Source organism: Heterocephalus glaber, unplaced genomic scaffold (assembly GCF_053883595.1).
Source record: "Heterocephalus glaber isolate CG9 unplaced genomic scaffold, H.glaber_assembly_v1.0 deba00001456, whole genome shotgun sequence".
Classification (NCBI taxonomy): Eukaryota; Metazoa; Chordata; class Mammalia; order Rodentia; family Bathyergidae; genus Heterocephalus; species Heterocephalus glaber.
In genome coordinates this window covers 2,625,306-2,640,433 of record NW_028258304.1, presented here as the reverse complement: position 1 = coordinate 2,640,433, position 15,128 = coordinate 2,625,306, and the positions used below count along the sequence as shown (strand labels likewise).

Genomic DNA, 15,128 nt, shown 5'->3' with positions numbered 1-15,128 from the left:
CTGCTCTGCTGACAGCATTCTTATAAATACTCTTTTGAGAGTACCTCCAGCTCCCTGCACCATTCTTGGCTAAGCCATACAGAACTTAACCCAAAAAGCAGTATCTCTGCTACCAAACAGCAGAATGACTATGAACAAGTTACTGAGTTTCTCAGAGCCTGTTTTCTTATCTGCAAAATACAGTTAATACTCCTGCATCGCTGGGAGACCGAAGAGGTGATGAAGGTAAATAATGTCTAACAGCAGAAGCTCTTTGATCACTAGCTCTCTCCCTTCACCTGCCTTTGCCGAGTTGCTTCAGAGTTTCCCTGAATGTCACTCATTCTAGGTGAGCAGCTGCCTCAAGACACTATGCATTTAAAGTCTCCCAGCAGAACTGGGTGTGAAGGCATGTGCCTGTAATTCCAGCACTCTGGGAGGCACAGGCAGGAGGAGCTCAAGTTCAAACCCACTCTGGGGAGCTTAGTAGCTCAGTGTCTTAAAATAAAACATAAACAATGGGCTAGGGACATAGCTCTGGGTTCAATCCCGAGTAGTACCAAAAAAATAAAAAAAGTTCCCCATGTGTCATTAGCACTAACATAGGCTTTTTTGTTTTGTTTTGGGTTTTTTAAAGACAGGTCTTGATATGTAGTTCAGGCTGGCCTTGAACTCACTATGTAGCCCAAGCTGGCCTCAAACTCACTGAGATCTTCCTGCCTCAGCTCCTGAGTGCTGGGATTGTAGGTATGTGTCACCACACCTGGCCAGCACAGGTTTTTCTATGGTTCACATGTAAGTTCTGTAGCCACTAAACAACTTATTCTTTTCTGAACATAACAATGCTTTGCCATTGAGCTAATCTTAATTTATCAAATTACATTATTCTTGGGCTGGGGATTTAGCTCAATGGTGCTGCTGCCTGCCTCAAAAGCACAAGGTCCTGAGTTCAATCCCTGGTACAAAAAAAAAAAATTACATTATTCTAAATTTCTACAATATTTCTACAATATTCCATTACTTTAAAAAGGGTAAATCTTTCCCAAATTTTCAGGATATGCTTGAAAAATATATTTGAAAGCCAGGTGTAGTGGCCCACACCTATAATACCAAGCACTCAGGAGGCAGAGGTAGGAGGATCACCATGAGTTTGCAGCCAGTCTGAACTACATAGTGAGACCCTGTCTCAAAAAAAAAAAAAAAAAAGTGGGCCAGGGATTTAACTCAGTGGCACCATACCTGCCTCACAAGCACAAGGGCCCTGGTGAAGGAGAATAATTAAGGGTCATTTCTCTAATGAGAATCAAATTACAGTATGGTAAAAAATAAAAATAAAAAAAAAATTACAGTATGGAGAGGAATATTTAATTGTACTAGAGCCACTGACTTCACAAATAGTATGACATCTAAAATTATTTATACACTTTCTAGCTGCCTGCCAGTCTAATCTAGGGCTCACTATAGCTATCAGGGAATCATTATTTAAATTATAGGAAAAATCCTGCTTCCTGATTCGAAAGGCAGAGAAAAATCGTACTCCAATTTAAGACATTTTTAAAAGAGGAAATACCCACTAAAATCAGAATCAGAAATATAAACACTATTTCTTAATAATATCTTTTTTTTTTCAGTACTGGGGTTGAACTCAGGACCTTGCCCTTTTGAGGCAGGCAAAGTACCACTGAGCTAAATCCTCAGCCCTTAATAATATCTTAGCATAAAAAAGGAACTCTCATTGGCATCTGAACTCAGGGAATGGGTACAAACTTACTTCCCCACACTTGCTTCCCTCTCTACCCTCCCACTATGGAGAAATACATTCTTACCTCTGGAGTATCTAAGATTTGTTTAACTTGCAGGATATTAGTGATATGCCAGGTGTACTTGGAAAATGTTCCCAGTGGCAAGGCATCTTTTCGAACAAAAGCTTCAATATAAAAAAGACAAAATTAGACTACCAAAAAAAATCACATTCTCTTTCATTACTTTTGTCACTCAATTTTTATAGAGTTCAGTGCAGTGCTATTTACTCTTTATAGAATCTCAACCTTTTAAAAAGAAATTCTAAGGGCAAATATATAACAGAGCTCAACAGATATGTGACAAACCCAATAATATGAACTTCTGCTATTTGATTTCTCTGAGGCAGAATGCAGTGCTACTTGTTTTTGCTATCTTAGAAACTTGCTTCATTGTTCGATAAAGCTACATGCACATGGTTCTATTATACTTACAACTTTAGGTACAACAGATCAAATAATAGTCCTTAAAATAATTACTTGGAGTTTAAGCTTTCTAACATGATGGCTAATCCATTGTCTGCATGCAGGATTATCAAACAGTTCCACTAAAGGGCCTGCAAAAATCAGCAAGAGATGAGTTAAAATTAAACTGAAGTTTAAACTGGAAGAAAGACTCAATACTGCTTCCAAAGTTAGATAAGCTGTGAACACAAAGGCTTTTATGGCCCCAAATATAGTGATTCACAGCTTGCTCTCAAATTGAAAAACAGTTAAACCTCAAGAGGCCACTGCTCTCAGAAAGAAAAAAAGAAAGTCACCGTTAACATTAACAATTTGAAATACTGCCACTGAACAATCCTTTTTTTCATCTTTTTCCTTCCTTATTTCCTTATTGCACACCTAACAAGTATCTTGAGATCTCTAGCTCTCTAGAAGAAAGATTTTACATAAAACCAAAAAATAAATACCAGACTAATATAATAAAGTGTTGGGGCTAGGGAGTGTGGCTCAGTGGCAGATCCCGGGTTCAAAGTAAATAAAGTATTCCAAGCCTAATAATTACTCTGAGGATATAATCTTCCTTCATCAAAAATTGAGAATCATGAAAAAAATTTTAGGTTTTTTGTTTTATTTTTTTGAGACAGGGGCTCGCTATGTAGTTCAGGATGGCCTTGAACTCACTGGGTAGCCCTGGCTGGCCTCAAACTCATGACAATCCTCCCGCCTTAGCCTCCCAAGTGCTAGGATTACAAGTGTGCACCACCATGCCCAGCAGTTTTAGTTTATGATATACACTGTAATATGGTTCCAAGAAACTGACCTAAAAATAATCACTAGACCCTTCAATGCATTTGTGAAATTGGTTCACACCTAAAAATATCAAACTTCTTGGTGGGCACCTGCGTTGCTCTTTACTGTTCTTTTAGCAAGTTTATATTTTCTAATTTTTTTCACTAATTCTCACTGGAATAAGCGTAGGGACTTCGAAGTGTATGATCATTGTTCTAAGAGCTCACTATAGAAGGCTTCATGTCCATGTGACTAGAAGTCCTATCCCTGAAAGTTCCACACAGATTTTTTTCTCCAAACATAATTCTCTAAGTTCAAAATACCTATTTCTAGGACCAGGGATTTAGCTCAGTGATTCCATGACCTGCCTCGAAAGCAGAAGGTCCCGAGTTTGATCCCCAGTACCTCCAAAAAACCTATTTCTATTCTAGAGGAAAATCCCCATACCTGTGGTGGAGTTGGGGAGCCGTTTTTTTGCACTTCCTATGGATATTCTCTGTTGCAGGGCATCAAAAAAGGACTGAGGAATGTGGAATACCAGTGGCTCAGGTTTGCCTACAGAAATAAGAGAGTCATTGTGAAAAGGTGAAAGAAAAGGAATGAAGGAGCAGTAATTACTAAAATAGCCCTGAAGCTTCTTTCTTTTACATTTTTATTCATTAATTTTTGTGTGTATATGGTACTAAGGATTGAACCCAGGGCCTTTGCATTGAACGACATCCCTGGCTCTTTGAATTTATTTTTCATTTTGTGATAAGGTCTCACTAAGTCATGAAGTTGTCCAGGGTGGGCTTGAATTTCTGATCTCCTGCCTTGGGATTACAGGTATATGCCGCCACACCCCAAGAGCCTTCTTCTAGATCCCTTGCAGTCATAAACCACACATCTGACCCTTGGCTTCCAATAAGGATAACTTTACAAGTCTTCAATTTTTTTTTTTACAAGTCCTCCATTTTGTAAACACCATGACAGAAAAGAATTTCCTTGTTATGGATCTATAAAATAAGATGAGATGAGAAGAGTGGGGTGGAATTGAGGAGATGAGTCTATCTGATTCATTTCTACTCACTATCTTCATACACTTGCTATCTGCATTTGTATCTAAGCAAAATAACTACATGCTCTCACCTGAAGGGTCAGGACCATGAATGCTGAAGGAGTATAAATATTTTTTTTGTACTAAACACTCCTCCCCACCCTCAGAATACATTTATATTGCCATAAATACTGCAGTTTTTAGACTAGTATACCTTTTTTTTTTTGGTACCGAGGATCGAACTCGGGTCCTTGCGCTTGCGCAGCAGGCGACGAAACCACTGAGCTAAATCCCCAGCTAATACTGCAGTTTTTAGCAGCAGGAACCAAGAAGGAACGTGGGGAGAACCCACCTCCTTCTCTTGCGAGTTATCTGTGTGCTCTTTCTTCCTGGGTAGCACCAGTCTTCCCAGGTGAGAGACTGGACGAGGGGAAAGAGGGCTGTGCACATTCACCTGCCCTTCAGCCTCTGTAGGTACCAGGAGAGCTCAGCTAACACCCTTCTCTCAATGCTGTGGCAGACACGGGGGGAAGAACAGCTGGCTGCTGGGCCTGTTCTCGCTCTAAGCCAACATTCTAGAAAGGCAAACTCTTTCAGAGGAGAAACCATGGTGACTGAATTTTCCAGCTGAAACTGCTGTCCCCTCCTCCTTCAGCCTCTACTGCTAAGCCTGGGTTCCTGCAAGGCCTTGTCCTATTGGCAATAAAGAAGGCAAGAGATGAAACCAACATCCACATGAGGTGCTATCCTTGAAGCTGCCATCCTTTCTAACTGGCAGCCACAGATGAGTTGCAGACAGCATGTAGGCTCTCTACAAGGACCTAGGAACCAGCTCCTGGTCCCTCTGTGCACTTACTGATGGCCATTAATAAATAAAAACTCCAAATAACTCTGCATCCTGTCTGTCCTGTGTGAGTCAATAACAGTGTCCCCAGGAAAAGGGTTCTTGGCATTTATAAATAGTTGGTTAAGGGGGTGGGGAGACAGGCTTGTTTTCTAGGAACTAGGGTCAAAGACCAACTCTTCCACCAGCCTCATCCCTAGAAACCCTAAATACTGTCTCAGAGCTCACTCTGCAGAATTCAGCTCGCAAACCGGTAATCACAGCTCTTCTGTGATACTTGGCTAAAAGGGAACATCCTGATTAGGTAGTTATGATCTCAGGACAAGAGCAAAACAAAAGGCATGAAACAGAAGAGAGGAAAAGAGACACTGAATAGCAAGGGGTTAAAAGGGCAGGGTAGGGCAGATAAAGTAAAATGCAAAACACCAAGTGGTCTCAACAGCTCAAGCCAGCACTCTAGCTTCTCAATTCATTTCACAAAAATCAGCTTACACCAAGGAGGAAGTAGAGAGCAAAGTATTTGATAACAAAAACAGAAAGGGCTGGGTCAGAAAATAGGGGACCAAAGAGATGTCATTCTAATTAGCATGAAGTGACCAGGATGATGACCAGCAAGAACCAGGAGGCACCTAGGGGTGCTATGAGGCACTAACTATGCAGCCATGTGTTTCTCTTTTTTTTTTTTGTACCGGAGATCAAACTCAGGACCTTGCGTTTGCAAGGCAGGCAGTGGCACCACTGAGCTAAATCCCTGGCCCTATAACCATGTGTTTCTAACAGAGAATCCTGGAACTGACCAACAGACAGCGGCTTTGGCCTTCACCTGCCTTAGGTCTATAGCAGCACCTCCAGCTGTATTGGTCCAGTAAGACAAGGAGCAATGGTGTATGCCAATTCGTCCATTTCCTCAGGGGTGAGCTCTGCAAATAAGTTCACCTCGCAGTTTAGGGCACTGGGCAGGACTCCAGCCTCTAAGTAGCAGATGAGTCCCCTCAGGGCCTGCAGGAAACGATTGGTCAGAATGTTTGGAGACCCGTCAGCCTCCTCCTGCGCCAAGTGGAGGATGACATTGGTTAGCTGGCTGCCAGTGTGGTGGCCCAGAGCTAGGGTGGACTTGCATGTGGCTTTGAGAATCCTGAAGCACAGAGATTGGCAGCCCAAGTCTGCTTGGTCCAAAGCCCGAAAGTGTGACCTCTCAGCCACCACAGGTTGTCATATCGGGCTAGCCGATGTGGTCTGGCCAAGACAGTGTCATCAAGGGTCACTGATGACAAGAAGTCAATGATGAGATGTTTGTCCCATACTGTACTTCTAATGTCAGGGCTGCTGGGGGAGGTGTTGGTTGGATCACATAGTCCAAGAGGGGCCCTATGGTTGGCCAATTGATGGAGCTAGCCATTACCTTCTCAAATGTGTCTTCCACTGTCTTAGGGAGAAGTAGCCCCCTACTACACAAGGTTCCAGTGACTGCTGCCACAAGAAAGTACTCTAGGTTCTCACAACGAACCAGGAAGAAGCCAGAGACATTCATGATAGTGTCCTAGAGAGGGATGCAAGACCACAGGTTCTGCTCTAGCACAAGGGGCACAATGAGTTGGATATGATCAGCTGTCACTACCTGCAGGTCATCATAGAGGCTGCCACTCAAGTGTATGTCCTGAAGTAGCCTGTGAGGCAGCTTGCCCCGTAGGAAGCTCCAGAGCTCAGCACACATGTCCATGGCAGCTTGCTTGGCCTGAGCCTGCACTCTGCTAGGGATGGCTGCCCAGTTCCAGTAGTAAAAAATTTTTCCTACAGGGACATACAGACTCGTGACTTCTTCCAGTCCACCTGTCGCTTCCTGCCCAATGGCTTGGGCCAGGGCGGGCAGAAGGTATCTGTGTCAAAGGGATGTCCTTGCTCAGGTTTTGTGGGGAGCCCATCCAATTTAGTTCTTCCCAGCTCCTTTTCCCTGAATGGCTCAGGCAAGTGAGGCTTGTAGAGGCAGACTGCCCGACCATACATCCACTTAACCACCAGTGCGGTGATGCCCAGAATGGTTGCTTCACCTACCTCCAGCACCAGCCAGGTGCTGGAAAGCAGAAGTCAATGACTGTGCCAATGCTACTGTCATTTCTGCCTTTGCACTCACCAGCGCCTCCCATCGCTCACCTGAGACTTCTTAATGCATCTGGGAGGTGGAGGTTGGAGAGAGGAGTGTCCACAGAAGGCATCTTTGTCCTCTTTCCTTGCAGGCAGGGTGCAAGAGTAAAGGAGAGGATCCTAAATAAGCCCCTCTAATTTGCTGTGGAGGAAGACCTGCCCTTTTCCAGCTGCTTCTGCCAAGCCTCAGGATCTTCTAAGAGCCTCTGATTTTTCTGGAACTCACAGTGGATGGAGGCAAAGTAGACGTCTCAATCAGTATAGCAGAGCTCTCAGCACTGGTGCAGCAGAGCCCAGAAGAGACTCACCATGGCCTCTCAGCTCCACAGGGCCATGGGGGACACACATGGGCTAGTGTCACACTCTGTCAGCCCTGTGCTACCACTCCCCTGGGTTTGGTTCTCACCCTGTGCCTCTCTCAGGTCACCTATCAATATGGCTCCTTTACTTCTGGGACATGACCTTTTTTTTGAGACAGGGTTTTGCTATGTAGTTCAGGCTGGCCTTGAACTCACTATGTAGCCCAGGCTGGCCTTGAACTTGCAGGGACCCTCCTTCCTTAACCTCTCAAGTGCTATGATTACAGGCATGTGCCACCATGCCCAGCAAGGGTCTGTAAAATTAGGACCCTACTTATCCAGTAAACATCAATACTCCTCTCAGATATGAACTCAAGGCAGATAAAAATATTTGAAAATACTTAAAACCTCTTATAAGAACTGGGGTTAACAAAGTCAGCTAAAAGGGAGTTCTAGGGAGAGGACAAGATAAGTTCAGAATTTTCCTTAAAAATTCTGCCTTAAGGGGCTAACAGTGGAATGAAAACACCTAGAATCAAGGGACAAACAGAATTATGACCTGTCCAGGTGCACCTGAAAGAACTTCTACAGAAAGACTTTTGAACTGCATGCTAAGCAAATAGTTTATCTCTGAGCTACCTCACCAGACCTTTTTATTTCATTTCAGACAGGACTGAAGTTCCCCAGACTGGCTTCAAACTTTGGATCTTTCTACCTCAGACTCCTGCATAACTGGCATTACAGGCATGGGCCACTCATGCTCAGCTAAAAAAGACTTTTTTTTTTCCTGGTACTGGGAATCAAACTCAGGACCTTGTGTTTGCCAACAGGCACAGCACCACTGAGCTACATCCCTGGCTCTTAATAAAGACTCTTAGGGCCAGGGATGTAGCTCAGTGGTTCCGCTGCCTGCCTTGCAAGCGCAAGGACCCGAGTTCAATCTCTGGTACCAAAAAAAAAAAAAAAACGACTCTTAAAGACAAAGTTCACAGACTTTCTGAAACAAGAGTCAATCCATAAGTAAATATATAACACAAAAGTGAAAGGTTTTCAAAAATTTTACAGAAAAACCTCTCATTCTTATTGGTTTTGACTCCTTCATTGAATGTAAAATGTGAAAAACAAAACTCATCATTTTTTAATTATTGCTATATCTCGGTACTTTAGTTATCATACATAGACATTTTAAGATCTTTCCTTCTGAAATCAGATTATGGTTACATAAAGAAATAATTACAGCTCTCAAAGAAGTGTTAATTCACCAGAGCTCAGCTGATGTGCTGCTAGAGCTTAGGTTTAAGAATTAACCTTAGAGGGCCAGGGATTTAGCTCAGTGGTGCTGCCGCCTGCCTCACAAGCGCAAGGTCCTGAGTTTGATCCCTGGTACCAAAAAAAAAAGAATTAACCTTAGAAAACTCTCATCAAAAACAGAGTCATGTGGAAATCAGTATGGAAATATCTCAAAGAACTAGGACTAGAGGTCCCATTTGACCCAGCTATTCCCCTGCTGGGTATCTTCCCAAAAGAATTAAAAGAATCATACCACAGCAATATATGTGCACCCATGTTTATAGAAGCACAGTTTGTAATAGCTAAAGCTTGGAAACAGCCCAATTGCCCATCAAATGGAGACTGGATAAAGAAGATGTGGATTTTTTTTTAATAAAATGGAGTACTACTCAGCCATAAAGAACAAGAAACTAGAGTCATTTATAGCTAAATGGATGCATATCGAGGCCATACTCCTAAGTGAAATAAATAGGACACACATGCGTAAATACCAAATAGTTTCTCTAGTGTAAGAAACTGAACGTGTAAATAAAGGTTAAAATGATTAAAATGAATAATTGATAATTTGAAATAGGAAAAAAGATCCAAAGAGGTAGGGGTGAAGGGAGGGGAAGAGGAAAGGAAAGAAGGGAAAGGAAAAATTATGAGAAAAGAAAAAAAAATGGAAATGAAGTCTATGTAAATAGGGAAGGGTGGAGCGGGTGAAGGACGCACAGGTAATGGGGAAAAAATAAGAATCAAGATACATCATGTACGGTTACAAACACCCAATGATAAATGTAAACGTATTGTATACCTAATATGTACCAATAAAAGAACTTAAGAATAAAACAAAACAAAACAAAAGAGAGTCATGGTCCAGGAGGGAGCTGATGGTGACCGGGACAACAGTGATGGTGACAGCTGTAAAGATATGAGGGGGTTAACTGAAGAATGAGATGGAGGAGGACTGCAAGGGTACAGGCTACAGTACTGGCAATGTTCTATTTGGAAGGAGAGTTAAATAGGTGTTTATTACATTATGTTAAACAAACCAACAAAATTTCCAAAGCAAAAAACTCTATCCAGGCATGGTGGCTCAGGCTTGTAATCCTAGTACTCTGGGAGGCTAAGGCAGGAGGAATGAAAGTTTGAACCCAGCTTAGGCAACTTAGTGACTTAGCATCTGAAACCCTGTCTGAGAATAAATAAGAACAGGTCTGGGGATATAGCTCAGTGTGAAGGTCCTGGGTTCAATCCTTAGTCTCACAAACAAACAAAATTTGATTTGCCCTACTTAGCTTGTTTTTCTAAAAAGTAATTTCTGAAGTTTTCTCTCTTCTGAATTAGTATCTGAACATGTGTTTCAATACCTCCATTAATGCTTATCCCTCTCCTTACAGGGAAGTCAGAACTGTTCTAATCCTTTAAAACTTGCCTCTTCCAACTGAGTATCTACAGTCTGGCTAAAGTGCCCTTCTGGCTTTGTCCTTGTGATCCAACTGCCTCAGCCTCCCAGAGTGTGGGGGTTACAAGGGTGCACCTCCATGCCTGGCAGGGGTGTTTTTATTTTTAATTAATTATTTAATCTTTTAATTTTTGTAATACTGGAGGACTGAACTTAGGGCCTTTGCAGTGAGCTGTATCTCCAGCCCTTTCTTTTATTTTTGTTGGGGGGACACGATCCTCCTAAGTCACTAACTTGCCCAGGCTGGGCTTGAATCCATGATCTTCCTGCCTCAGCCCTCTGACGAGTATGTACCATTATGGTTTTAAAGCAATGGGCAAAGATCAGCTGATGACCCTCCTTTGATATTTCTGAGGATCCACGAAGCTACAACAAATCATATCGAATCTAGCCTGCATTCTCTGGGCTTCTTAGCATGTCTCTATAATTTATACAGCTGTCTTAGTCTCACATGTTTATACTTTCTCCTAGCTTCTTCTCCTCCTTATTGCAATTGTAAGTTTGAAGTTACAACAATCTTCTAAAGCCCTTTCACCAATCACACAAATAGAATTGAACACATAAAGTTAAGGCAATCTATCTTTGCTTATTATTTGCTTTTTTTTCCCTCTTCTATCTTTAAATTCATTTTGCTGATCCTTTAAAGTAATGCTATACTTATGATTATTATTTTTTATCAATTTTCATTTCTACTTTCTAGTTTCCTGCTCTCTGGACTGAAGTCCCTTTATTTATTTATTTAAAAAATTTTCTTACCAACATAGAACTGGAGCAGAATTAACTTTTTCTATTTTCAGCAGGAAAATCTTCCTAGTTGGAAGATCAACACTTACCATCAAACTGATAGTGCATGGTTTGATGGATTCGCTCAGTGACACTGGCCAGCCAATCTTGGAAGGATAAAGTCACTTGTGCCTCGTCTAACAGCTGACCACAGGCTAGAAGGGAAAAACATCTCTTCAGTAACTTTCTTTTTTTTTTTTTCAGAATAAACAGCTGAAGTTTGAAAAAAATTAAAGTATAAAGTAAAAAGAGAATATGAAACTGAAATCCAAAGACAGTAGATAGGCCGGGTGTGTTGGTATACTCCTGTAATCCCAGCATTTTGGAGGCTGCAGCAGGAGGATCACTACCAGTTTGAGATCAGCCTGGGTTACATAGTGAGTTCAATGTCAACCTAAAGTGACCCTGTCTCAAAAAATACAACAAAGAAACAAAAATAAACAAAGAAAGTAGATAAACTAAGTGAATTAGATTCTTTAGACTGTTTTTTCTTTTTAATTGACACATAATAATTATATATTTATGGAGTAGAGTGTGGTAGTTCAATACAGACATTTCTTAAAAAAAAAAAAAGAATCCATTTAGAAAAATAAATGACATTCTGGTAGGCTGAGGCAGGAGGACTGTTAAATTGGAGCCCACATGGGATAACTTAGTAACTTACAAAGACTGTCTCAAAATAAAAAATAAGGGGTGGAGATGGCACTCAAGTGTGAAGGTGCTGGGTTCAATCCTCAGTATGGGAATAAATAAACAGAAATGAAACCTTTTAGAGACTAATATATTTAAGATTAACTTAAAAGTCAGCCTTTAAACAGTAAACTATGTAGAAGAACAACCTTATATAATGACAATTTTAGAGATCTATAAATTAGTCATTTTCCTGATGAAATGTAGCCGTAAGCCCCAAACCCTCTCAATAATGAAGCTAATTTGTCTCCTATCGAGGTTGAGCACAGAGACAACTAATGTACTCAGTACGGGTTGCTATGAAACCTTTACATATAACTCTAAAATTCTGTGCTCAGAAATATAAAAGGAATGACAATTCATTATCAAATAAAAATGAAAAGATGAAATCTTTTTTTTTTTTTTTTGGTACCGGGGATCAAACTCGGGACCTTGCGCTTTCGAGGCAGGTGCCGGAACCACTGAGCTAAATCCCCGGCCCGAAAAGGTGAAATCTTGTAGTAAATGGGAAATACAGTAACAAGTGGTAGAATTTAATGGAGCCAGAGTGCATAGTTGGGAGTTAAAGGCTGTGGAGGACTGCACCCCGCTGAGTGACCAGGGTCCACATCTCAAGTCCCTCTTCTCTAACCCAGGGCTCTAGGTCTGGGCCGCCTCCAAACTCATGAGCCTTCTACAGAGCTACCATTCTAGTCTATTTTTCTCCTAAAATATCCTCACATGTCTGAAGAAGTAAAATATCTTCACATGCCATAACTACTATTCATATGAAACTCAAATTAACATATGTAAATGTGTATAATAATGTAGATTGTAGACAATCCAAAATTCTTCGAACCAAAGAAAGTGATGAAAATGTTAAAAAAATCTTCTACCTTATATACTGCCAATATGTTTATTTCCTGACCTTTCAAAAATATATACCTAGGGCCAGGGATTTAGCTCAGAGGTTCTGCCACCTGCCTCGCAACCACAAGGACCCGAGTTTGATCCCGGTACCAAAAAAAAAAATAAATAAATAAATATATATATATATATATATATAAAACTAGAATGTATAACTTTTTAATGGACCAGCTACATAATTAGTATTCAGTCTTATATTATATAGTATGCATTGGACTTGTCATCAAAACTAGGGTATGAGGACAGGGATGATGTCTACCATTTGTGGTTGTTGTTTTTTTGTTTGTTTTTGTTTTTTTGAGACAAGATCTGACTATGTAGTTCAAACTGGCCTTGGACTTACTATTTAGCCCAGGCTGGCCTCAAACTCACAGCAATACCCCTGCCTCAGCCTCCTGAGTGCTGAGATTATAGGCATGTGCCACCATGCCAAATGTCTACTTTTTAATCAGCCAGCAAGTATATCACAGCAAGTACTCAAAAAGTACTGCCAATATTAAACTGAACTATGGGGTTGACATGGTACTGGGGATCAAAACCAGGGCTTTGCACTGAGCTACATACCCATCCCTTTTTTATTTTTTATTTTGAGAAAGCGTCTTATTAAGGTACCCAGGCTGTGCTCAAACTTGTGATCCTCCTGCCTCAGTCTTTCACAGTACTGGGATTATAAGCTTGTGCACCACACTTAGCTATTTTTATACAATTTATATGGAGAGCTAAGAAAATGTTGATTCTGGGGCTGGGGGTTTAGCTCAGTGGTTCCGCCACCTGCTGCGCAAGCCCAAGGACCCGAGTTCAATCTCTGGTACAAAAAAAAAAAAAAAAAAAATTCAAGCTTCACTGACTTTGGAGAATAGACTATGGTTGTCTTCTTAAACTTTTTTTTTGCGGGGGGGGGGGGTACCGGGCAGCGAACTCGGGACCTTGTGCTTGCAAGGCAGGCCACAGAACCACTCAGCTAAATCCTCTGCCTTCCTCAGCATTTTTAAAGTTTACTTTGAGACAAGGTCTCACTAAGTTGCCCGGGCGGGCCTTGAACTTGTGATTCTCCTGCTTCAGCCTCCCAAGTAACTGGGATTACAGATGTGTACCACCTGTGCCTGACTTCTCAACAGGTATTTTTCATTGCATAACTGTGGTATACATTTTTTTAAACTTTGAATCTCCATTTCAACTGTGAGTAATGAGCAATAAAAGAAACATATCTTGTAAGACACCAGCTGCCAAAACATGTTATTAATTTTAGTTTTTATACTGGTGAGAATCTAACCTAGGTCTTGTAGATACTAGGTAGCCCCATCTTGGGGGGTACGTTTTTTTTTTTTTTTTTTTGGTACCAGGGATCAAACTCAGGACCTTGCACTTGTGCGGCAGGCGCCAGAACCACTGAGCTAAATCCCCAGCATATATTTTTGATTTAAAGACAAAATTTAGGAGCAGCAGGTGTAGTTCAATGGTAGAACACTTGCCTAGCATGAACAAGGCCCTGGGTTTGACTCCTAACATTACAAAAACAAAAAAGACATAATTTAGTTTTTTGTTTTTACTGATCTCTTAAGACTTTTAAAATATAGTTTTAAATTTTTTTGAGATAATTGTATGTTCATAGAAAATTGTAAGAAATGCAAAGCTTGTATTTGTACCCTTCACCCAGATTCCTCCAGTAGTTAAATTCTGTAAAATTATATTACAATATCACAATTAGGAAAATGATGTGGACACATCCAGGGACCTTACTTGTATTTCACCAGCTTTACATGCACTCCTGTGTGGTGTGGGTATGCACAGTTCTATGTAACTTTATCACATGTAGACCTGAATGACTGCCACAGACAAGACACAAAACAATTCCATTGTAAGACTTCCTGGTAAACACTAATCTGTTCTCCAACTATATGATTTTACATATAACTTATTTTTGAGCATGATTTGAAACTGGTGGGACAAGAAAGACCTTGGCTCATATAAACCCATATGCTGCTAGTGTTTGTTAGCAGCACTCTGGGAGACAACATGCAGCATTTCTTTGATTATTTTGCTTCTGAATTTGGGATAACTTACCATCATTGTAGCCTATTCTAGGGAAAGGAAACTTACACTGCCTTTTTAATGAAGAAGCAACCACAGGCTTTTTCAGGCCACTCTTCCTTAGATTACTGCTCACTGCATCTTGAAGCATTAGTGAACTATTCATCTGTGCACCTAAATCACACACAAATCATGACGGGGTTTAAAAACATGTCCATAGAAAATGAACTAATTTGATATTAATGTCTAAAGAATTTGAAACATAAGCAGTCTTTGCTAATTTCTAGATTGGCTTCACAGATTCTAGAGGAAATCACTATTAGCTTTTATACATAAAATTTTAATGTTTTATGCTCTTTACTGAAAATTGGGGAGGGGACAGAAGTGAAAGGAAAATTCACTCACTGTCCAATTTTGATGAGCTCCCTTCCTTTTACTTCTCTGTGAATAGTTTGTTTTGCTGTTTTCATGGTTTTAAGTAGCCATAATTATTGCCAGTTAAAAAAACATTATTTTGAATTTGAGATAAATTTTTTAGTATAAGTATGTTCCAAATATTGTGTGGGAGATATTTATACTAATTAACAGTTTTTTAAATCAGAGATTCAAATTTAACTGAGTATTTTAGAGCTTTTTTTGTTTTGTTTTG

The 15,128-nt window shown here is 40.6% G+C and overlaps 1 protein-coding gene and 2 pseudogenes across 6 annotated transcripts in view; all 3 read right to left on the bottom strand.

Moving 5' to 3' along the window:
* Positions 1-15,128, bottom strand: part of CUNH2orf42 (chromosome unknown C2orf42 homolog) — a 38,438-nt gene that overhangs the window by 6,669 nt on the left and 16,641 nt on the right. For 4 of the 6 annotated variants that reach the window (XM_087215942.1, XM_087215944.1, XM_087215943.1 and 1 more), the window contains exons 5-8: positions 14,549-14,653; positions 10,903-11,007; positions 3,459-3,566; positions 1,806-1,906 (exon numbers count right to left, since the gene is read on the bottom strand). In XM_087215942.1, coding sequence (XP_087072068.1) covers positions 1,806-1,906; positions 3,459-3,566; positions 10,903-11,007; positions 14,549-14,653 — 419 coding nt within the window. The remainder of the gene's footprint in view (positions 1-1,805; positions 1,907-3,458; positions 3,567-10,902; positions 11,008-14,548; positions 14,654-15,128) is intronic. The other 2 variants (XM_087215946.1, XM_087215947.1) reach the window with 1 other exon arrangement.
* LOC147827110 (mitochondrial dynamics protein MID51 pseudogene) lies at positions 5,588-7,035 on the bottom strand (annotated as a pseudogene).
* LOC147827109 (mitochondrial ribosome and complex I assembly factor AltMIEF1 pseudogene) lies at positions 7,154-7,368 on the bottom strand (annotated as a pseudogene).